The sequence below is a fragment of the Halictus rubicundus genome, chromosome 11, assembly GCF_050948215.1.
Source record: "Halictus rubicundus isolate RS-2024b chromosome 11, iyHalRubi1_principal, whole genome shotgun sequence".
Lineage (NCBI taxonomy): Eukaryota > Metazoa > Arthropoda > Insecta > Hymenoptera > Halictidae > Halictus > Halictus rubicundus.
Window position 1 is genome coordinate 14,918,015 of NC_135159.1, and position 24,644 is coordinate 14,942,658.

General features: G+C 47.1%; 1 protein-coding gene across 1 annotated transcript in view; it reads right to left on the reverse strand.

The window, feature by feature from the left end:
- LOC143358779 (uncharacterized) overlaps nucleotides 1-12,433 on the reverse strand; it is a 37,015-nt gene extending 24,582 nt beyond the window's left edge. The window contains exon 1 of the mRNA XM_076796219.1: nucleotides 12,299-12,433. Within this exon, the coding sequence (XP_076652334.1) occupies nucleotides 12,299-12,344 (46 nt within the window). The 5' untranslated portion in view covers nucleotides 12,345-12,433. The remainder of the gene's footprint in view (nucleotides 1-12,298) is intronic.
- Between the last annotated feature and the right edge of the window lie 12,211 nt (nucleotides 12,434-24,644).

Below are 24,644 nucleotides of genomic sequence, written 5' to 3' on the forward strand. Positions count from 1 at the left end.
GGGCGTTCTGTACACACGGTTCGCCCCACCCTCAATCGGTTCGACCCCCTCCTCGTTCGGAGTTCTCGCAAATTCTTTATCTAAATAAAATTCGTTTCGATCAGCGAATGAAAGATAGTTCGGCCGTTTATCCCAGACGGTGTAAACAAGACTTTTATTTGGAAACAATTGCAGATATTTTTAATTCGAGTCTTTTCGGCAACGTTCTCGAACCACCCTAATTCCGAACGGTCGTGAACGAAGACGGTGAAATAAAGATGATGAGGCATAACCTTCCTTTCGGCGTGACGTGACTTTGAGGTCACCGCAGATCCTAGGGAAGTCCCCGGGGTCGTCCAATTAGCGGCGATATCCCTAGACGAAATAATAACTCGGTAACAACGAGCTAGGGGAAATCTTCTATAATAGAACGAGTAGTCTAGGGGATCAGGGGCCTGTCTCCCGCGCGGACCTAATCACGGAATATTACTCGGGGAACCCCGATTCCATTTTCTCCCCCGTCGGCGTCGGGTTTCTGCCCGTCGAGCTCCGTCAAAACACCGGTCGTTCACGTTAATTCTTTCACGGAAGAACAGACGCAATCAAACTTTCCGGGAACCAACCCCCTCGTCCGCCAGAAAAAGGGAAGTGGGTCGAGGCTGTATGTATTTCGCGTGCCGGTTTTCTGTCCCCGTCTACAGGTCGACTCGATACCGGCAAGCCGGCTGACGCTGCCAAAAAAAGGCAATCTACCACTGACAATCAAAATTGTAGACGTCTCGCCTTACGTTGAAACACGAAACGGTGTAGCCTCCTGAAAAAATATCGCGCGTCGATCTACCTCGGCTCGTTTTCAAGAGTGACACCCCTACTTTCATTTCCCCCCACTTACTTCTTTTTAGAATCCTTGTGTCCAAAGAAATTAATTAAATTAGACGAAAAATTTCAAAAAGTGACTATCTTCGATTTTTCATCGATTTTCTAAGGCAAACAATTTTTGAGGGAAAAATCACCAAGTGGTGTTAAAACCGTAGATTTTACTGTTTAAAACGAGACAAAACTCGGGTCCGTGCGATATTTTTACGCGATGTTACAACGGTTGAAACATCAATTAATTCAAACGTCGCCGGCGATGTAGCGAGCCTTGAGTTATTGTCATACCGATGGCCCAGTTTTCATTCAAAGTGCTGTAAAATGGTAAGAAAAAATGGTGGAGCAATTTTTTTGATTTCGTCGGAAAACGAAGACTTCGTTCTACGAATCCATTGTGCTCCGAGTAGCGAGATAAATTTTTCGAGATTTGCAGAGAGTGTCAAAATGGAAAAATTTGGAAGATTTTCAGAGAAAACATTTTTTGAGTCTACTTTTGAATGACTACTTTTTAGAATGATCTAAAATGATCTCGTCCGATCTTTCCTCGGAGTTTACACGGAGGCGACGTTCGACAAATTTGAATCCGAGATTCCGTGATTCACGTGCATGCATATATGAGTCACATGACTATCAGATCTAATTATACGTGACTGGCCCGAGGAAAAAAGTAACTCTACTTCCGGCAGCACTGCCATACGTCACGTGTCCGAGGTTCACGGTCTTTTTCAATCGTCGCACGGCTGCCAACCACCCCGCTTGTTTAGAAAACAGGCAGCCGGGACGAGAAACAGGCGCGTGCCACGCGTCAACCTGGTATAAATATGTTCGATGCACCCTGTGCAGCCCCTTGCACGTAAAAACCATCGTGGAACAAATTTCCGTCGACAGAAACACGATAAACATAACCCCGGAGAAAAATTTCCCCAACCCCTACCGTTTTAATCACAGGAATCGTTTTTACCTACAGAGCAAAAGTGCGAAAATTCAATTAACTAGTTTATTCAACGGTTCCTTTACACTCCACTTCTAAAAGAGAAAAACAGTACAAAATAAAGATAGTGCGAGTTACAAAACGGTCCCTCAGCTATCCCTTTCTTCTCAGCAGTACAAAAATTTCCCCAACCCCTACTGTTTTAATCACAGAAATCGTTTTTACCTACAGAGCAAAAGTGCGAAAATTCAATTATCAATTTTAACAAACGGTTCCTTTACACTCCATTTTTAAAAGATAAAAACAGTACAAAATAAAAAAGGAGGGAGTTACAAAACAGTCCCCCAGCTATCCCTTTCTTTTCAGCGGTAAAAGAAATAATTTTTTTCTGAGAGAGGGTGTGATAAATTATTGTTAGATTTTTGCATAAAGGACACCGCGTATATAGGTCGTGGGTTGCCTGCGATAGAACGAACATTCGAATGATCACGCGCCTGTATATATTAATCAGAGAAGTAGGTTATTGATCCGCGGGAAACCGACGGACAGATTACTGGAACACGGGCCGCCAGACGCGTATGAATTTTCATTAAAAAGTAAAAAAGAACAACGCCGGAAAAAGAGAGCGAGCGAGAGAGATAGAGAGAGAGAGAGAGAGAGAGAGAGAGAGAGAGAGAGAGAGGGAGAGAGAGTGAGAGAGTGACAGAGAGGAAAAATAAAAAGGAAACCGAACGACGACGCGTCGAGGCGACGTGGAAGGGCGGCGAGGGGGCGGGGCCTCGCCAAGGCGGGAAATACGAGTTCCATTAGTCAGCGCGTAATAACAAAACCTCCCGGGCAAAACGAGTCCATTCTGCGCGCCTGAACGCAATTTTTTCTTAATTAAAATACTGAAAAACATTGTCGGGTTTATCGCGCGTACCGTTCCCGGCGAATTAAACAAAATTGCTGATATTTCATCGCGCTGATCGAATCGACAAATTTTTATCTGACCGTTCTGCTCGCGTTGACCGAGATAAATTTAACATCCTGTACAAAATTTTCGGTGATTTTGTTCGGCAATTTTTATTCGATAACCGTGGAAAAATGGTACCGAGATGAGATTGCTGAAGATAATTCTGGTAGCAATTCGGCAATTTGGGACGGGAATTTAAAATTGAACGACCTGTAGAATAATTTCCGCGAATAGATTCGCTGTTCGCGAAATTATTTTGGAAACAACGGTCCGTGAAAAAAAATGTTGGCGGCCCACGGGGACGTGCCGGATGTTGGTGGATCGTTTTGGCCGAAGGACGGGCGTCGTTTTAGTGTCGCGACGTCATCCGCCGGCCGCGGTGTCTCGTGAATTGACTCATTTTCAATTAACGGCGATTTCGGGCGATTACCGTGGGCCCGCCGGCGATGTGGCACGCCCATGTATGACGAGTACCATCTGCCGGTGCATTTCAGCCGCCGCGGTGTGCCGTGACGGCTTGGAAAAATTTCACGTGTTCCCTGGCTCACGTTGGAACAGTGGCTGTCAACCCATCCGCCACTTATCCTCTTCAACGTTTTTATTGGGCAGTTGGACAATCTTGAAAATTTCATCCCTGCTCTAGATCCTGTCGCACAGGACTTTCTAACCCGGTGGTTCTCAACTTGGTCTGTTCTCTACCGAATTAATAATTAATTTACGTTTTCGTCTTCTGATAGAGAGATTAATAATTGTTTTGTTTCAGCAAAGGGAAAGGTTGAGAACTACTGGGCCCATTCAATGGAACGCGAGTGGGTGGAATGGCTTTAAACGTCATCTGATGTGTTTAGATAGGGGACCAGGTGAGGCAGGCCAGAGGTGCCGCGCCATATGGAAAAAATCCTGATGGTTTATTAATAATGGTCGACGGGTCGCGGCCATTTGTCAACCATCGAAATTTCATCGAAAAAAAATTCTGCTCACACCCGCAACCAGCGGTCCTTTTAACGCAAATGCCATTGTCTCTGTCTTATATTTTGAAACACCCTGATCAGGGTGTTTTGAAACACCCTGTATAAATTATTAGCTCTGATCGGGGGGCAGGTAAGTTTGAATTTTCATTTGAAAACGCGAATGCAGAACGCTTCCCCGCCCTTGAGCTTGACATAAATTCGAAATAACAGGGGTTGGAAATTTATGGTACGCCCTGTACAATGCGGAACAATGAATTCCCAAACCTCTGAACGGTCGACGCGGCAAATGTCTAGTTCTGTAACGGCAAGCACAAACCCGGAAACTCTACGTAACCGTTTACAAGGGTGGTTTTCGACGGACCAGTCTCCATCATAGTTTCCAAACACCCCTTGCAGCGATTTCACCCCCATCGCGCCACGCGAAAACCCTGCGGCACACGAAACCGATCGTCAGCCGCCGCCGTCGCGCTGGGCGAAAAATCGAAGCGAGAAAACAACTTTTGATCGAATAAAAATAACCCATCCCTTAAACAGACCATCCCTTATTTTTTACAACGTTTCCACGACGTTCACTTCCGAGACTCCTCCTTGGGACTAGGCTCATTCCACAGACAATTTCTCAGGGAACATAACGACGTATCCAAAAAATTGTTAAACAAATTTTTGAATTGTTAAAGTTACAAAATAAAAATTTGTTTACAATTTACAATATTATGAGATCAATTCTTGGATATATTATTCGATCTATGTGAAAGGTAGAACGTTCTAGATCGAGACAAAATAAGATTCATCTCGATACGGCGGATGGGTCCCGAGAAAAAAATTAATAAACAAAGCGTGCTCTTACGGGGACTATTTCCCTAGTTCCCTTATTTTTAAAAAATTCTATACCCCTAATTTTCCAAAGAATAAAACCACGTTTCTAAAGAATTGTTCAGACCCCTCTCTCCACGACGAAATGAAGAAAATAGTATTTTATTTATAATTTTCACCGAGTAAAATTGATTTCGCAGAATGATCGATTTCCAACGGATGGAGCGGGATGTCCTGTCATCGTGTCGGAGGGTGATGGTGCGGATTTTCGATAGCAGCCTCCCATCGACGATCCGCGCCCCTAGGGGGTGAGTGGGGGGCTGGGAAGGGATGGGACGATGCGTGTGGCGTGGCCGTAAACAAGCGTGCAACTTTCACGAGGACTTTACGTGGCCATTACCAGCGACCCATTTCCCGATACGAGGTTCACGAGCACCGACAAGCTCTCGCAGCCACGAGCTTCGTAAGATAATTGTTCATCGGCGGGGGAGGGACGGGCCGGCGGAGTGTGTAGACCGACGTGGCGCGGTTAATTCCACCGCACGCGAAACACCGGCGTGTTTCCCGTTTATCCAGCTCGGGGATCTGTCCCCCGCAACTCGAGCGCACTGATTGGAAGTCGTCTGTATCTTCCTTCATCCCCCTGTCCGCCACCCTCAGCCGCACAACCCCCGATCCGCCGAAAATCGCCATTCTTACTCGATCGAATCAACCCCCCCCCAATCCATAAAATCCCTCCAAGCTTAACGACAATATTTTTTCCACCGAAAATTACCAATTACCGATTTGTCATTAACCGAAATGTCATTTTACAGTTTTATACCCGATTTTCGTGCAAGTGTATCAAGTTCTACGTCACGCACATTTCATAATTCCTGAGGAACTGGTGGAATTACTTTTTCCATCTGGAGACACTAATTGGCAATTTATTTCAACATTTTCGGCAGAAAATTTTGTAATTTAATGAATTTTTTCGTCAGCTACAGATGCGTAGAATCTCGTAATTTAATTGCTATTGCTTATATTATATTATTATTATCTGTGCAGTTTGCAGTTTCCTTTTGCAAAAGCATTTTTATGTGAAAAATTGGACGCGATTTTTAAATTTTGTTGACAGCTTCTGTACGTCGAAGCCACGCTCCACAGAATCGTATAATTAGATTTACCCCTACCACTGCAGTCTTTCAAATAAACTGAAAATTATCAGAAATTACCGTACCTCGAGGCGCCCTGTCACTTCAATAATTTTTTGAACTTACTCCCGCATAAAAAATCCGAAACTATGTTCTCTTCTTCAAGAGAGTCTGCAGAACAATATCTCACAAGAATCAACCCCACAGCTACTGCAGTCACGTCACAAATTTAGTCCAAAAAATCAAATTTTCCCAGAAAGTACACACAGGAGGCAAAAATAGTTCATTAATTCAGATTCGGGGTTTGATGACCCGTAAGAAGAGACCATGGAAAATGCAGAAACAAAATAATATTAATTAAAAACTATATTTTTATTCATCCGCAACCGCTCGAGAATGAGTGAAAGCAGAAAGTGCGACAGTCTCGAAACACGCTGCCGTAACGAGTGACACACGTTTCGATTAAGGGGAAAAAAGGGGGCGGGGGCAGCCACTTAGCCTGAATGGCTTAATGACTCGGACGATTGTTGACATGCACGCGCGTGCACCGCTCTCTGTGTGTTACGCATTTTAATGCTCCCCCTTCCGAATCGAATCGAATCATATCGAATCGAATCGACTCAACTGGTTCAAGCGATACATCCTATTCTCGCGGCAATTCCATTAAAATCCATGAAACCAACAGTCCCGGTTATTAAACGCGCGCGCGCACGATGATGGCTGCGAGCAACGATGTTCCTATACCATGCATCGCATTAACGATAATGTCGGGTAACGAGTGGTCGCCTATCGATATCCCCCATCTCACGAATCGATGCGTATCCGGGGATGAACGCCTGCTGGCCCAACCCTCGACTAAACCCCCTGGCGAAATCGTGTCACTGTGTTGGGCCCACTCGGGAGCACTGCACAAAAATTTAAACAAAATTTTCCACCCCTATCATTCGCTGCGTCAGTCCATTTTTATTCGAAATTTTTTAAATATTTTTAATAGATTTTTAAAGTGATTTAATTGGATGGGGAGGCAAAAGGGGAGGTTTTCACTCTAACCCCTCCACAGTCAATTTAAAATTGAACGAAACTTCATCCCCCAGCAATTTTTTTAGACAACTCGAAGTTGTCTACATCCCCTAGCATTTAAAAAAGATTCCAACCCTCGCAGTTTAAAGTTGAATGAAATTGTCTTCACCCTGCTGGCATTCTCATTCAATTTCAACTCCCTGAAAGTGTATAATATATATTATTTTTATCTAAAACTCATCCAAACTAAATTGCAGTAACAACTCTTGCACGGCGGAATTTTGCAAACATTTTTCCCCAAAATGAACAAGGTTGCCCTTGCGCCGTAATAACAATTATCGTGTGGCTGCAAACATTACAGTGCCACTGCAAATATGGAGTTTATGCAATGTTACACAAGGGTGAGCAGCCGTTGCTCGAAACCAGACCAATGAACTACGTTAATTGTATAAATTAATTAAAAGTATCGAACTAAATGTTCGACTGGGTTCGAACTCAATTATGCTCGACTAAAATGAGGTATTACGTTAAACGAGACGCGGGGGAAGGAGGGAGGCAGAGCGTGAGAGAGACAGAGAGAGAGAGAGAGAGAGAGAGAGAGAGAGAGAGAGAGAGAGAGAGAGAGAGAGAGAGAGAGAGAGAGAGAGAGAGACAAAGGAATGGCAACATTTCTGCGAACACTGTGCAAGTACATTCACATTGATACACGCATACACCGGGTGACGTAGAAATCGGTAACGGTTCTTACAGCGCGACAAAAATCCCCTAGTTTGCTGTGGAAGATTCTAGGTGGGGTTAATTGGATCGCATTCTCCTCTATTTTTTGCTTGCCCGTGTGCTTCCCGGGCCCGTGTGGATAAACACGTTTTTTCCTCCTTTTACATAATTATTTCATTCGCGCCCTTTACGCGAGCGGTTTTCTTCGTTTTACGCCCCGGTGAATGGGACACACGAAAACTGAATGCGAGAAGGGCTGAAAGCGACGTAGGTTTAAATTATGATGTGGAAACTTCTCTTTCGCTGCTTAATGAGACTCTAAAATATTGAGAGAAAAAAAAAAACACCTACCGCTAATGAACGAGGGGACATTGTTTCCTAGCTTCTCCCGCGAAACCGGTGGGTCGCGCAAATTTTCACACATCGATGTTTATATTACTGCAGAATCGTATCCATACTCTAGAGAAGTTTGTTCTAGGGAAGTTTGGATCAGTCTGTCTAGGGTGAATTTTAGATAAGTCTATTTGCCTAGTACGAATTTCAAATAAATCCGTTTACGGTGAATTTAGGGAAATTTGTCTAGAGTGAATTTCGAATGAGCCATCTAGTGGAAATTAATCTCTGTTTCCACAGAATTTCCCTAGACGAAACACAAACTGTTTTACTACTAGCAATTCCGAGAGAAACGGTGACTGTTTGTGTACCACGTGATCCAACAAAATCCAGGACGTCTGGACCGTAACAGAGAACAAGATGGCGTCGAATGAGACCGGTAAAGGAACGTTATTGCGGGTGGTTCGGTCAGATCGTGGAATTGTTTCGGGGGTGGAGGGAAATAAACGTGTCGTTGCTGGTTTGCCTTTCTCATAAGGGAACGGGGGAAAAAAACATTCGAGAAACAGGAAGAACACCTACACCTTCAGCCCCCGAAAGAGCGAAGCCCGAGGGAGTTGGGGGGTGCGGGGCTGGCACGGTTTAAGGGGGAGGACCGGGGGCGGCGGGCGCCTCTTTAATATTTGCTCGCTGCATCTCGCGGACTCTCCGGGGAAGATCGATGCGACTGTGACCTCCTTCTCCCGCCGAGTGTTAAATTAAATTATTATGATCGTTATCGTGCGACCGGTATCGTGCTATCTCTCTCTCCCTCTCTCCTCTCTTTCTTCGCCGACGAATCGTGCGCGCGTGCCGGCACACCTGTACCCTCCGAAGACGATACCGGTTTGGCGGCAAAGATGTTCTCTAATTTTCAAACTTCCCGCCAAACGGCTGTCCGTGGAGGGGGTGAGGATTCGTCGATGCTACAGGGCTTTTCAAAATTTTGGTACGAAAAATAGACAGGAATAAAATTTAGAAAAGAATTTGGTTATCGAGAGAGACGTGGAGCCTTCAGTATTGCTTCGTATATATAGGCTGTTCCAAAAGTTGACAGGAGATACAGGGCGTTTCAAAAATTTCGTAAGGAAGATATAGACAGAAGTGGAGGTTCAAAAGAAAGTGATTGCTTGGAAGAGAAGCGGGGTCTACAGGACTGTCCTGTGCATACAGGTTGTTCCAAATACTGATGAGAGATACAGGGTGTTTCAAAATAAGCAGATCAACGGAAAGAGGGAGTAGTCAGCATTTAAAAACGGTGGAACAAGGAATGATTGGCTGCAATGTGGAACCTGTAGCATTATTCTGTGTATACAGGCTGTTCCAAAACCACGGTCCGAGCAACCACTGTAATTGTATTGAAATCGACATTTATCCCTATGGATCGTCAAGTTGACGTGAAAGAGGGCGGAAAAATTGGGAAAACTGGCGTTCAGCCTACAGGTCGTTACAGACCGCTCGTCCACGCGGCACTTGCCGGTCATCGGAGTATTGCACGGCACGAGCAAACATTTCCGGCGAGTTGGGGGCAGCCGTAGGGCATCGCTGGCGCAGCGTTTCGCGGCGAGATCGCGCTGCGAGATGCATAATTCTCTTGCGCGGCGAGGTGGAGCGAGGGGAAGATAGGAGGGCGCCATCAAATTATATTAATCCACTTCCATCAGGAAATTGGAGCTCGTTGGGAGCTCCGGTCGACTCTACGAGCGCGGTTCACCTCGGCACACGCCGTTGTCTACCCGCGCTATCGATCTAGCCTCTCTATCGCCGATCGGATCGAACGGGAAAGATCCTGGAAAAATATCTCGGCCGTTGTTGTACCAGATATTAGATTCGAACTCGACAAACTAACCAGGAAACAAGTTCAGGTCGCGAAAAGTTATTTTCACGAAGTGTATGCGAGAGAGAATCATTGGAATAATATTTTAGGTATGATTTTTATTGTTGGGTATTGTTTAGGTCGAAGGGGTGGAAGCAACCCTAAAGGGGTGGAAAGATATTTCTCGGTAACTAGTAGAGTAGTGCAATTTTTTTTTAATTGTGTGTTTTCTGAAATGAAGAATCTTGTGGCGCAGATCGAAATGAATTTGTACAAACAATATATTCAAAATTTCAACCCCCCTTGCGATTTTTGTCAGCAGTTGTCGATTATTGCCGCTTAACGTGAACGATTAAAATCGTAATAATTCTCCGTCTCGAGTGGAAGGTCTCCGCGTTAACAAGTCACAATATTCAAACAATTAAATAACGAACAACAATACACAACCGACCGACGATTTATCCGCGAATCAAATATAATTTAAGCGACGCCCGACGCAACTGCACGTTCCCAGTGTCAGTTTCCGCAGGTTGAAATTTTCCGACGGAGAACGATGAAGCGTTTTACATTATCCGGAGCCGAAAAATGAATTTTCAGCCCGAGGGACTTATGGGAATTGAAGCCGGTGGTGGTGGGGTTGTATATCGTTTATCCGTGGTTCGCGATCGTTCGACGAGATCGGCCGAAAAAACTCGAACGGCGTTTGGGTAATTGGATCGAACGGGGAGGCGGGGTGGGGGGGATGCCCCGGGGCAGCTCTCGCGCTCCGACGGGCGCTGCCGGCCCGTTTATCCCGTATCGCGTAATGAGTTCCGGAACGGGCTACGCGGAAGGAATAAACGCGGCGGAAGGGATCCGGGGGCCACAATCCGTTCTACTTTAATTCGCCCGGTTTTATTCGAAACCTTTTGTTACACGGCGCCGGTTAAAAACCGATGGTCGAAAGAAGCGGCTCCGGTTTGAGAATCGTCGGTGGCCGAGGTGTGCAGACGGGGCTTGCCGCGAACACCTGACTCGCAGGTGTAGACTGCCAGGCTGGAGATTCGACGAGATATTGTCTCGAGTCCGGGGGAAAATAAGAAGAGACGATTCCGACGACGACGACGACGACGATTTGTTTCATCGCGAGACAAATCCGACGAGATTTTATACGAGCGACGGAGCTCTGCGGATGCTGGGATTATAGTGCGTTGTTTGTATGCTTTTACGGACGACGCGACGGCGAATTAGATTTTCGATAAACCGTCCGTCCCAAGTTTTTATTCCCCCGTCTATTTTCTCGGTTAACGGTTTGATCATTCTTTCGCGCTATTTTTAGTCGCGTCAGAAATTTTTCATTTGCGCCGACAGAATGCACACGTTACATATTCCGCGCACGGTTAACCGCTTGGTAAATTTTTAACCGGCGGTAGTCGTCCGTTCGGTTAAATAAAATGGTTAACTATAGATCGAACCGCTAGTGCTGTTTACGAATTTATAAACGGCACGATCTTTGACAGGATTTGTTAATTTTAAACCGCTTTCGGTCCTGCTGTATTTATAGCCCTCTATCCATCGTTCGCCAATTTCGATAATCCTGATTCGCTTTTGTAAATTTTTAACTAGCCCCCCTCCAAAAACCGATTCATGTACCATTTATTCGTCCTTAACAGCTTCATCGACTATTTAACTATCCATCGTCGACCGCCTCGTTCGTTCCAACCTGTCCTATCCACAAATAACCAGTTTATGCATCTATCGACGATTTATACAATTCACCGTTAACCACCGTATCCATCACCGACCGTTTTATACTCCCTCAACGGCCGTCGTAAATCTTGAATCACCTTCGCCGAACCAGACATCCTCGTGATATTCAACATTAACCACGCCATCCATCGTTAATCGTTCCACAAATTTCTGGTTGCTGTTAATCATCCATCCTCGACCACCTTCAACCGTCCTGACCATGCTCAACCAATTCATCCGTCTTTAACCACCCTATCCGTCGTCGATCATTTTATCCTTAACTGTTCTACAAATTTTTAATCACGCCATCCATCGTTAATCGTTCTACAAATTTCTGGTTGTCGTTAATCATCCATCCTCGACCACCTTCAACCGTCCTGACCATGCTCAACCAATTCATCCGTCTTTAACCACCCTATCCGTCGTCGATCATTTTATCCTTAACTGTTCCACAAATTTTTAATCACACTCAACCATCTTCCAGCCCAGTCTACCCTGACCATCCCTAATCGCTTTATCCATCCTAAGCGATCCTTCGAAAGAATCTCACCCATCCCGCCACCTGCTTGCCCGATTCCTAAGAAGTCTCAGCTGTCGTCGAGGGACAGTCTGATGGCAATTTGATTTTGAATCCAATCCCTGACCTCGGAAAATCCTGGCGCGCCACAACGTGGAGCTACAAAGGGTCGAACGAGCTGGCGGGCCTCGCGAATCCAAGAAAGTCCGAGGAGGTACACCCGGGGGTTATCGAACAAACGTCGGGGCGGGCCGAATCCGCGTCGACGGCGGCGGAGGCGGCGGCAGCAGTAGCGGCAGCGGAATTTTTAATAAATCGGGACGCACGCTACTCCCCCATCGGTGGTGGCGCATACAGTGACACAGCACCGCATAGCATCGGCCAGAGAACCCGCGGAAAAGAGCAGCGCGATTCGCAAACGGTATCACGCGATAACAAGAGACAGACAGACAGACAGACAGACAGACACTCACCCTCGACGACGAAGCAGAGCAGCAGGAATCCGAGTCTCCAATCCATGGCGTTCCCGTCGTGGTGCTGCTCGCACAAAAACAAAAGGAGAACAAAGAACCGAGTCCGCACAACAAAAGTCACTGTCACTGGTAGACGTTCTGGCGGTACGTCACCGAGAGTCCGTTCTCTCAGTCGCGGAATATCGTCTGAGAAAGAACCGCCGTCGGTCGACTGTGGCGGCAACGGTCGCGAGGGTGGACAACCGTCACGGGGTTACACGGGTCTTGTCCAAGGGACTCCCCTTGACCTCTCTCTCTCTCTCTCTCACGAGGAACACGCGTGACGATCGCGCGAGAGGCACGCGTCGCTTCGGAACAACCTCAGCCGGCCAGGCATTTGGCAGAACCGTGTGTGCCGCGCGGCGGTCGCGTGTACGAGTGCTGCGTCGACGCCAGCTAATGCAGCCCGCTCGACACGGTTGCCCCCTCCACAGCTCCCCTGTTCCCCTACAGACGCCACGCAGCCGAGCCGAGGCTACGCGAGCACGGCCGAACGCCGCCGAACGGGTCCCCGCGCCCGAGATCCCGTCCCCACGCAACCCGCTCGACACCGGAGCGGTGGGGCGCGGTAATGACGGACTGGTGGCGGTTTTCAGGGGCGGTAGTCGCGAGTCGGGCTCCCCTTCCACCGCACCGGTACCGGCTGAAATTCGCCCGGAAAATTGGCGAGCTTCGCCGTCCGGCGTAGCGGGGAGAGAGAAAGAGAGAGAGAGAGAGAGAGAGAAAGAGAGAGTGCGGCCACGCGAGGGGACTACTCGGCCAGCCGGATATTCGGTCGGACAACCCTTATCGCGATGATGCTCGGCAGGGATGAATCAAACGTCGAGGTGGCGGGTCGCCCGCCTGTATTGTGTCGTTTCCCGTGTCGGTGAATGCTGCCCTAATCCCCGGCGAAATTAAACGGTCGAGGACGCCTTGCACCGTGCCGAGCCGAGCCGAGCCGAGCCGTTTGCTTACCTGCTTCCTTGGCGATACCTTCCGACGGGTTCTCTCGTTTGTTTTCGTCGCGAACGGGACCGTCTTCTCTTCTTCTTCTTCTTCTTCTTCTTGTTCTTCTTCTTATAAATGACCATTCACTCGTTTCGTCGTTCTAGAAGCGGAGTCGAGCCTCGGCTGTGAGTCGAGAGATGTACACTGCTGCGAACGTCACTCTCTCGAGCATGCTTTCGCTATTACCCGCGGAAAACGGGACGAATTAAATGAACACTCCACGGTACGTCTCCCTGGTTGCTTCGTTTACGACCAAGTGCCACTTGACGCGTTACTAATGCGTTACCCGTCTCCCCCTGCCCCCCATCGCTGACGTCTTAAGCGCCACCGGACGAATTAAATGGACACTCGAGCGGAACGGACACAATCGTCTCCCCACCTCTTCCACGCGATAACACGCGTTCCTGTTTCTTCGTCAAAGCAGTCGAAGTTTATTCACTCTCGACACTCGAGCGGTTCTTCGCGGCTCTCGCAGGATCGAAAGGGAACGCGGTAAATAAAGACCGGTGCCAATTAACGGCACCGCCGTAATCGACCCCGCGCGCTGACCCCCACAGTCCCGTGCGAGAATGCACGGACGTCTCGGAGGCTGTTCAAGACGCAACAAAGACTACGGTGGAAACTAGAGGAGGAGCTTGCTGAAATATTTTTCCTCGACGTGAGCGGTGAGTACCACTTTTCGAAATTTTATTTTGTATTTTTATGAAATTCATCGAAATACGTACGCCTGTATTTTGACGTGTGCAAATAACTGGAAAAAAATACCGCGAAAAAAGTAACTTACCATAGCGATAGTAGAGGCTTTACCCTTGAAAATAAGCGTAGGTTCGTTGTCATGCGATTTTTTTTTCACGAAGTTACAAAACTTTAAACATCGACAAATTTTCCCTCGAGATTCAGTGCCCCCTGTTCTAACGCTGACGGCACACTTTTCATTCAAAGTGCGATAAAATAGCAACTGGAGGTCGTAGAGTAACTTTTTTGAGCTCGTTGGAAAGCGAAAACTTCAATTGACGAATCTATTGTGGTCCCAGTTGCGAGAAAAAATTTTCGAGTTTTGTAGAGAGCGTCAAAGTGGAAAAATTTGTGAAAAGTTACCATTTTCGGATTTTTGGTCGTATTTTGGATAAAAAATTTTTTACCATGGAAGCCTTTGGCGATTTAAAAGCGCAGACTTCACCCTTTAAAATGAGCCCAGGCACATCATTATCCGACTATTTTTCACGAAGTTACAACAACTCGAACGTCAACGACTTGGAAAACTGTGAATTGAAAAATTCGTTCAGTGACGTTTTCGACGGTGCATAGACTGGAAATGGGTTAATGGGAAATTGCGAATGAACTATAAATAGGAGACAATTGGCCATTTTTTTGCTCGAGCCAGGACACCGAGTATAACGATTTTATCGTGATCCCCGTCGAGTTTTCTCTCGGCTCCTTTTTTTCGGCGGGATTTCGCAGGCCTTCCCCGCAGAATGGATCGCGGGAATTTGAGGAACCGCTTTGCCGTCGCCGTAATTGTTGACGTTTCTTTCGTCGGAGAACAATTCCGGGACTATCGCGTCCCGTTCTGCATTTAGAACGGCTCCATCCGCGGGGCGGAGGGGTTGGGTGAGGGGGGACGGCAAAACAAGAATGTCCCGTCGTCCCGGGAGACGAAAATTTGTGACCGCCTTTTGTTTACCCTCCTCCCTCCGCCCCTCGCCCCGACGACCCCCTACCCCTCGGGTTGCCGTGCCGTGCCGCTCCCGCGAAAGCCACTCGAGCAAGTTAATTAGATTCTCGTTGCGCGGGGAAAAAATTAAAACGAGGAAATTAGCGAGTTTCCAACCGTTAACAGTCTCTCCCTCGCGTGCCTCCCTTATTTTAATTCGCGGGGCTGCACGGCGTTTCCTTTTTTCACCGTCCCCTGCACCCCCGTCTCCGCCTCACCTCACCCCACACCCCCAGAACGAAATGCAGAGACGGAAATGCGAGAAACAACCCCGTGAAAATTGTTCGCGTTCTACCGTGATGCTCCGCTGTTTCGAATTCTGGCTCGGAGATGGATCTCGGACCCGGAAAAAATATCAACTTTCCGTAAGGAACGTGGAAACGTCAAACTTATTTCATTCGAAATCTGTAGAAGTGGACATGGTAATTGATGTTTCAAACGAGCATGATAATTATTCGAATGAACTTTCTTTCCTTGTATTTTACGAGCTCTGTCGGTACACTTTTCGTCCAGACTGCGATAAAACGGAGACAAAAAATCGTGGAGCAATATTTTTGGTCTTGACGGAGAGCGAAAACTGCAATCTTTAAGCATACCTAAGTTTCAATTCCGAAAAAAATTTTTTTCCTCCTGCGGAGAGCGTCGGATTCGGAAAAGTTTCAAAAAATCACTATTTTCGCATGTCCGATTGTCTTTGGTAGCAACAATTTTTTCACCAAGCAGGCATTCGGGGATTCGAAAGCGCAGTCTTTGCCCTTTAAAATGAGCCTGGGTACGTCTTCCTCCGATTTTTTTTCACAAAGTTACAACAAGTCGAACGTGAACGACTTTCCGTCGAAGATTCTGGGATTTTTCTGGTGAATTGAAAAATTCGTCTAGTGACATTGTCCGGGAGGGAAATTCACCAGATATCGGGTGCCCTCGCGGGAAAGAACGGGGTCCGGCGGTGCGCGTAAACAAACGTAACAACAGCGTCGAACCGTGGAGCCGCAATAACAAGCTGCTGCCGGCTGCTGCAGTGGTTATCGTCGCGTGTGCATGCAATTATGACCGCGCCGGGGGGTTGCGCTCCGGTTGTACCGGTTCGCGATTGCACTATCGGCCCGTGTTCTGGTTGGTCGTGCACGCGAAGAAGTCGGACTGTTTGCAGAAAAAACACCGGGACACGCGTCTCTCGCGAACCTAACGTCCGAATCACAGAACTGCCGCTCGCGTTTCACAAATACCACCGATAAACACTCGATCGTGTCCCCGGCAAATTTACCCCCGGCCCCCAAAGGCACTGTTATTTAACCAACGGCCACTTTGAAAATTGACGTACCCGGTCTCTCCCACCACCACCTTCGCAAATACTAACAATTCTACCCTGATTAGGTGGTGTTCAATATTAACACGAAAATTATGAACGGGAGGAGAATCGAAAGTGGGGCAGAGCGGAAATACAGAAATAGAAACGATAAATAGGGGGTTGAAAGAATGAAGTAGTGTAGAAAGTCGATAATGGGTGGTGGTCGATCGAAATGATTAGAAAGAATGGGACAGAGTGGAAAAAATACAGGAATAGAAAGAGCGAGAAAGGTGTACTGGAAAATAAAGGACCGAGGAATTGTTGCTTAAAAACGGATTGATGGAATGAAGTAGTTCAGATGGAAAAACGAAACCAGGTGAAAAATACGAGAATAGAAACAATGAAAGGTGTACTAGAAAATAAAAGACTGAGGGGTTGAAACGGTGTAGGGTTGCGGAAAGTAGATACCTATGGTTGTTGATTTAGCTGATAAAAATGTTTGTCAAAACATAAAAATACGAAAACTGAGAGTACAAATAAAAATACAAAAATGGAAATCAAAATACTGAAATAAACAAAGTGGTGCGGAAAGTAAATAAGGATGTTTGTTGATTCAAGTGATAAAAAAGTATGGGGTATAGCGAAATACACAGACATAAAAGCCTAAAAGTATTTCAACAAAATCGAAAATCATTAATAGAGTAAAAAGTGGTTGAATAACTATATTTATCGAGTCAGGTGAAAATGTTTATCGAAAACACTGTAAATGGCAGTGGACATAAAGGTACAAAAATGGAGAAACGAGCGTTAGGATAAAAACGGCGACAGGGGGTGAGAAACGGGTTTTCTAATATTTGTTTGACAAATAATATTTTTTTTACGTCCGGTGTAGGTTTCAGTGTACGTGTCCGGGGAACATATTTTATTTGCCGCTGCCAGATACGGGCCCGGTAATTCTCGGCGTTTTTCATCCCTTCGGTAACGGTGGGAGGGGGTAGGAAAGGGTTGGACCGGTCAGACAATTTCCAAGCGACGTTTCTGTGTCGCGCGGTGAATTTATTTTTTACGCGATTTTCACACCTCTCGACGCATTCCGGCTGCTTGAAATGCAAACGAGCCACCCCTGTATCATTATCGGGCATTAGTCATGCGCACGTATCAATTAAACAATATTTCTCCCCGTGAACGATAACTTCATTCCCCGTGAAACTGGGTAACGTTGTAATTCCTGTTTCTCTTTCGACTGCCACTTAGGGGTGAAAAAACCACCAGAATAATTATCTCTCTGTTAACATTTGTTAAAAAATTATTTCTCAACATTATTTTTACCTGATTCGACTGGGTATGGACTGGCCAGGGGTAAAGATCGCGGAGAAACTACCCCCTGGAGCTAATCAATTTCGGGATCCGTAGAAAACCGGTGAAGGAGTATCGATGGGGGTTGAGGGGTGGTTAAATCGAGCGGTTAAATAATATTCGCCGCTAATGGAACTTTCTTTCCGTAGGATCGGGGGGTGAGGGGGGTTGCGCTGCGCAGGCGCGTGTCCTTTGGAGATCCTGCCACGTTCCACGACCCCCTAACCGAGACAGGAAAGTAGGGACAGGGTGAGGAGAGTGGGAGGGGAGAGAGAGGGAAACATATCCGACCGAGATTTATCGCGTCAATTCCTCGGTCGCTTTTCAAGCCAAAACAGCGACACATTGTTCCGGCGCGCGTCTCGGCGAGCCGCTGAAAAATCGCTCCCTCCTCGATTCCTGGCTCTAATCAATTTTCAACCCCTTTGAAATCTCGTCGCGGCCTGGCAAGGGGGGGGGGGGTGTGGAAGTCTCGCCTGCCAAAAATGTAGAACCTCCGAACGAAGATAAACGTCGTTCCCCTCTTTCTCTTAATAATTTTCCACGTCAATCGCAGGCCCAAAATTCAATTTCCAAAATTAAATCCTGGCCAAATTGACCTGGCAAAATTATTCCCCAGAGGACGTGAACCTACGTATTTTTAATCCTTAGATATCCGAAGCGACTGCGATAAAATGATAATTAAAAAATGTATTTTCGGATTTGATTTTTTTGGCGCCCGGAAAAATTGGCAAAAATTCATTTTCGGTCAAGGAACTTCTCTCGTCGCGATACACAGGGAGACACGATTTTTCAGTACGCCAAGAGGCTCAGGTGGTGGCGGTGGATGCTGGTTTCGCAACCCCTTTTGTTTTCCGCCTTTTTTCTTCTCCATTTTCCACCCACCGCCCTGCTCCCCCCTCTCTCTCTCTTGTCGGCCACCCCTTTTTTTATTGCGTCCGTGAATTTCGGAACGGTCGAATGCTTCCAGCGAGATTTACAGGGAGGTTTACACTTTTATTTTTATTCACCGATCGTTCACCGACGCCTCGCCACTCTCTATCGTCATATTTAGGGGTTGCACGATGGGGTTAATTGGATCATGCACCCCTCCCCCCGTCGATTTGCTTTGCCCGTTCTTGCTGGCCGCGAACGGATAAATTCTGTTTTTTTAAATGATTTGTGCTTCGGCGCAGCCCTTCACCGGGGGTGGTTTTTCTACATTCTTTCCAAAGCATAATGTACGTAACCTTTTTCTTGTACTGTGATCAAAATACTGGCGAAGATATCGCGGCAGTGGTTCTCTTCTGTTTAACCCCGTACAATTTTTACACAATTTTTACATCCCCCAAAAAAATTTGCAACCCCGTATGCCCTCGTTTGTATTTGGTTTTACCAATTGCTGTTTCTCCCGTTTTCAATATTTAATTTGACAGACCCCTTAAAATTTGGTTACTTTTTGGTTTTCCCCCACTTTTCGCCGTAACAGTTAACAAATGTTTTAGCTAGCCTAACTCAAGATAAATCGCGGGAGTTTGGGGGTGGGGGTGGTCGATCGGGAAAAAACACAGCCTCGGAATCTGTCGCACTTACTCGTGGCCGAGTTCAGGGCCGTAATCCGACAGGGACTTACGGTAATTCTGTGCCGAGGGCGGAAGCATATTTATCCGGGCGAGAAATTAGCCGGCTAGCTTTTCGATAGAGTACCGGGAATGGCCGTTTAATGTCCCCCGCTGGAAGAATAACCGACGCGGAAAGTGCATTCCACGCAGTTATCTTATTTATGCCCGCATGCACGTGAGAACACAACAGTTGGTGGTGGGGGTTAGGGAGGGGTGAAGGGGTGGGGCTGTGTATGCGGTTGAATTAGTGGGAGGAAGAAAAACAGGAGAAAAAAAGGGGGGACAACAATGTAATTACCTCGAAAGAATCGCCACGCGGCACGTCCACCCCTTTTTTCACGGGACACGTAAGTGTTTGCGTTTCGCAATTACCATTCCGCCGGCCCAGCCCTCCACCCCCGTTAGTAATTAACGTCCACGTCCGGTTTGATAGTGTCCCGCGCGAGGATACTCGATGTAATTGCACGGGGAATAATTTTTAAATATAAACCCTGCTGGGATTAGACAGACTATGAGTCTATCGAATAGTAGTCTGTCATTGGCGGAGGAAACGTCCTTGACGTACACACATTTAAATTTGAACGGACTATAGGCACACGGAGAAACGTAGAATTTCATGAAACTCGCTCGAATTCAGTTTCGCCTCGGCCATAACGGACACTAACGGTCCATTTGCAGCAGGCACGAGAAACGACCTTGAACCAGCCGCACAATTTCGCCCCCGAGCTATACATCGGCCGGTTCCTCCACAGTGGCCGCATCGGAACGATTAATTTTCGTTCCTGCGAAGGACATTGTCCCGAAAACAGAATTCCCGGAGCGTTGAACCAACCGGGCAGAAGTATCGCTTTATTAAAAACCCGAAACAGTACCCGCGCGTCCTCGTCACCATAACGAACATTTATGCGCGATAAAAGGATTAATCATGCGTGCACACCGGGCACCGTCGTTCCTTTTCTTTCGACCTCCACCCTCCCCCCACAATTTTTCTTGTTTTCATTTTTATTTCGCTCGTGCCCCGCTACCCGGCAAAATTCACTACCCTTGCGGAGGGGATGGAAAAAAGGGGTTCGAGGGGGTGGATATGGAACGCGTGTAAAAGGGTCGCGCGTGCGTCCTTCGACCTTCTTCTCCTCCTTCCGGCCAGGCGAAGGAACCATCGTCCAAGATTTATCGTATATTATTCCCAGCGATTTCTACCCCCGTTATTTGTCCGGCACTCCGCGAATCGGCCACCCTCGATCTTCCCCCGGGAAGTTTATGGGCCACTTAGATCGAAATATTCGCCTCGAAATATTTTTTTTTCTCTACCCACGCGGAGCAGCGACGAGAGAAAAGCCCGTTCGATCCCGGCGAGAAATGAAATAAGGGATGACGGGGGTGGCGAGCCTGATTTGTGCTCTGCACGAAATTCACGGCACTGTCGCGTGGCACGACTCGGCTGTCGCCCCTGCGACAGTGTGACAAACCTCTACAAAAGAATTGTTTGAAAAATTATTGTTTATAACATTGCAGAATTTTTCTGTAATGTTTATTACTTCTATATTGCACACCCAAAGAGAACACAACATATACGTGTAGTCTGTACAACTTTTAAAGAACGCTCAAGGACACTCCCCCACCATTGCCCTGACAGTACCCAAGCGTCCACCGCAGCTATAGTGAACGCAAAATCGAATAGTTCGGTGCAAAGGCGATTACAGTCGGTTCAAAATTGAAATGAACGTTCAGGGTCACTACCCCCACCACCTGACCGAGGTTAAATCGATATCCGAGGCCGTTTGCCCCGCGACCCGTTCGAAAATTAGCCCCCCGCGCGAAACAAAAAGGGACACAAGACCGATTAATTTCGTTCCGCAGTAATACCGGCGGACAATCGAATAACGCCGAAATTAATTCGTGTGACGTCAGCACAGGGTGAACAGTACTCGTGACCGTATTAAACAAATTATTCAACGACAGATTAATTATTACCACGATTACCAACCAACTCGGACATAACCGGGCAACTAAAACAACCGGGTCTGTGTCTCTGTTCCGTCGAGCACACACCCGCCATTTTGTCCCCCTTCCCTTTGACGATTTCGTCGTGCCCGACGCGAATACAATATTTATCAAGTATCGATTCGAAGAATGACAACATTAATAGCCGGTTCCCGCCGCACCGGAATTAATAGAGGGACCCTGTATTCACCAATTTCGCGAATCTTGTTCACGTTCGCCCGGCCCAGCGGTTCTCAAACATAAACGGATCGTCCTACGCCGCTGGATACACGAATAAATCCAAAATTTGATCGACGTGAATTTTTTAGTGCGTGAATTTTTCATGCATCGCCTGTTCGACGCGCCGAAAATCCGATCGGGCCAGAAATCAATCGTGCACCAGTGGTTCTCAACCAAACCCATCCGCCAACTCCCCTACCCCTTTTATAAACTATCAGACAATCGTTTTACCTCCACATAAAAATTCCTGGTTTCCATAGTTTCGATCCCCCCTTCACGGATTTTGTACGGTCTCTTTTGCAAGTGGTTCTCAATCAGACCCATCCGCTAACCCTCTTTCTATAAGATCTCAGAGATCAATGTTACCTCCGCATAAAAATTGTCTGCTTTTATAGTTTTCATTCGCACCCCCGACTAACGGATTTCGTAACGTTACATTGGCCAGTGGTGCTCAGCCTGGCAATTCTGTTCGACCAAAAAATACGATGAAGCGAATTCTCTTGAGCAAAAGTCTTTACCAAAAGTCCGGCACAGGGTTCCACGTAGGAGAATTAATTTAACGGCAACCCTCGGCGTGGGAGGAACCCCCTCCCCTCCCCGTTGTCCCTCTTGTCCGCTTTTCGAGCGAGAAGTTAGCGAGGATGAAAAGAAAGAAGCGGGGGTCCAACCCGCGTGGCGGACTTAATGAGAGATAATTGAGTTAAGGCGAGTTATTTTAAGCGGAAAAGTTCGTGCCGAAAAGCGGACTCGAGGCGATCCAAGGAGGGTTGTGGGGGCGGAGGGGGAGAGGGTGTAGCGCGGAGCTTGGGGGTGGGTTGGCGAGGGTGCGCGCGCGCGCTGGGTTAACTCGAAAAAACTTACCGGGGAAGTAACGTTAATCGATCGATCGCCCGGACACGTTGCCCGCGATCAAACTCACCGAAATTGCAACCTCACCTCTGTACACGCTCGTCTACGTGTGTGAGAGTCCCTTGGCCGGGTGTCTGTTTCCTTAATGGACGATTAATTTCCTCGTGGACGGTTAATTGAGTCACGGTCCGATGGTATCAGCGGCGGTCCTTGCGAGTTACGAGAAATTTTAATTGAATCAATTCATACTTCGCGGGGGTGTGTCGCTGAGTCGAATTTCGGGATTGATTCGGTCGATCGCATCAATCGATCTCGGTAGGTCGGTATGCGTGTCAATCAATCAGTACTCAATGTGTCGGTACGGCAGTAAGTAGATCTATCAATAAGTGGATCGATCAGTCGATAAGTAGATCTGGAATAATCTGACTAAATCAGTGATTGAGTAGATCGATGGGTCGATAAGTAGATCGATAAGTGCAGTCGATAAGTAGATCTATAATAATCTGAATAAATCAGTGATTGGGTGGATCGATGAGTCGATATGTAGATTGATAAGTGCAGTCGATAAGTAGATCGATAAGTGCAGTCGATAAGCAGATCTATAATAATCTGACTCAATCTGTGATTGAGTAGATCGATAAGTGCAGTCGATAAGTAGATCTGTAATAATCATGACTAAATCAGTGATTGCGTAGATTGATGAGTCGATAAGTAGATCTATAATAATCTGAATAAATCAGTGATTGAGTAGATCGATGAGTCGATATGTAGATCGACAAGTGCAGTCGATAAGTAGATCGATAAGTGCAGTCGATAAGCAGATCTATACCAATCTGACTAAATCAGTGATTGAGTAGATTGATGAGTCGATAAGTAGATCAATAAGTGCAGTCGGTAAAAAAAAACTGTCAATGAGTAGATGATGGAATGAGTAGGTCGATAACGATTCGAGGCAACAAGTAGACGGATCTTAGAGTCGATAAGTAGGACATGGCAGGTATCGATCGATAAATCACAGCGGTTGCGAATTGTAAGGGGCGGTGGTACGGTCTGAGATTCGGTGTATCCCTTCAGAAAGAGTCCCCAGATATTAACTAAAGCTGTCGCCGGGTGTATTGTCCCCAACTCCGAGTCTTCAACACCAGCTAATCGTAATTTCGTCTCGGTTCGTCACAGTCCAGAACTTCTGAACTTGCCAGAGACCGAGCGGGGTGGGTATCTAGGGGTGGGTAGTAACCCCGTTAACTGCTGGCAAGTTCGCCCGACTAGGGTGATCCATGAAATTTTCAACGAGCCGGCGCAGACTGATCCCGGACCGGTTCCGGGTAGCTTCGGGTAGTTTATTTCGGTGGGATTTCCATGAATTTTTCAACCGGCCGGTAAACTAATTACCCGTCGCTCGGAAACTGTCGGCGGACGGGTTCGAGTCGTTCCGAACGAACTGACTGAGCGTTTTCGGCAGGGTGGCAGAACGAGGATGGTGTCAGCGAGGGGGTGGCAGAAATTGACTACAGTCACCGGTAGCGGTGGTGGTGGTGGTGGTGGTTGGATAAAATCAACGTCGCGCCAACGGCTCGGGTTGTTTATCGAACTTTCGGCAAATTAATCGGCCGTTTCGCCACCGCATTAATGGCCGGCTAATTGTTAAGCAACAATTAACGTTTTATTCCGCGCGACTTGAGGCATCGACGGCCGATGTGACGCGACGCGGCGCCGCGCAACACGTGGACGTCGCCATCGACAACAATGCTACCCCTACACCCGGTACGTAGTAATTAATCGAGCTCGCTCGTTTGCTCGATAAACATTTGTCGAATCAATCTTCAACTAATCACGGCCGACTGCGCGCGTTTCTTGAGAAGGGCGGACTCGGCCGGCCATCCCCAGCCTGTACTCAATTAAACACCGTCTTTGCAAGAACCACCCCTAAAAATTCTTTTCAAAACCACTACGATTAAAAAGCATCCCTGCAAATTGTACCATCCCCATAATATTTCACATCCTCAGAAATGATCACCCTTCTCCAAAATTCAGCAAATCACCCCAAACAACCCTCACTCCCTTAAAACCAACCACCCGAACCCTAAGTACGTCTCGCAAAACAAAATGGGGAGGATCTAAGGACTCATCCAGCAGGACCAGCAGCCGACAAGACTGGTCAACATCAGCAATACCAAAGCCACCCCTAACTCACCCCCTTCGATCCTGCGCGGAGCGAGTAATCGCAACTGTCCAACTATATCCCCGGTGCTCCTTAATTACCGGTTCGAATTTCGTCTCCCCGAG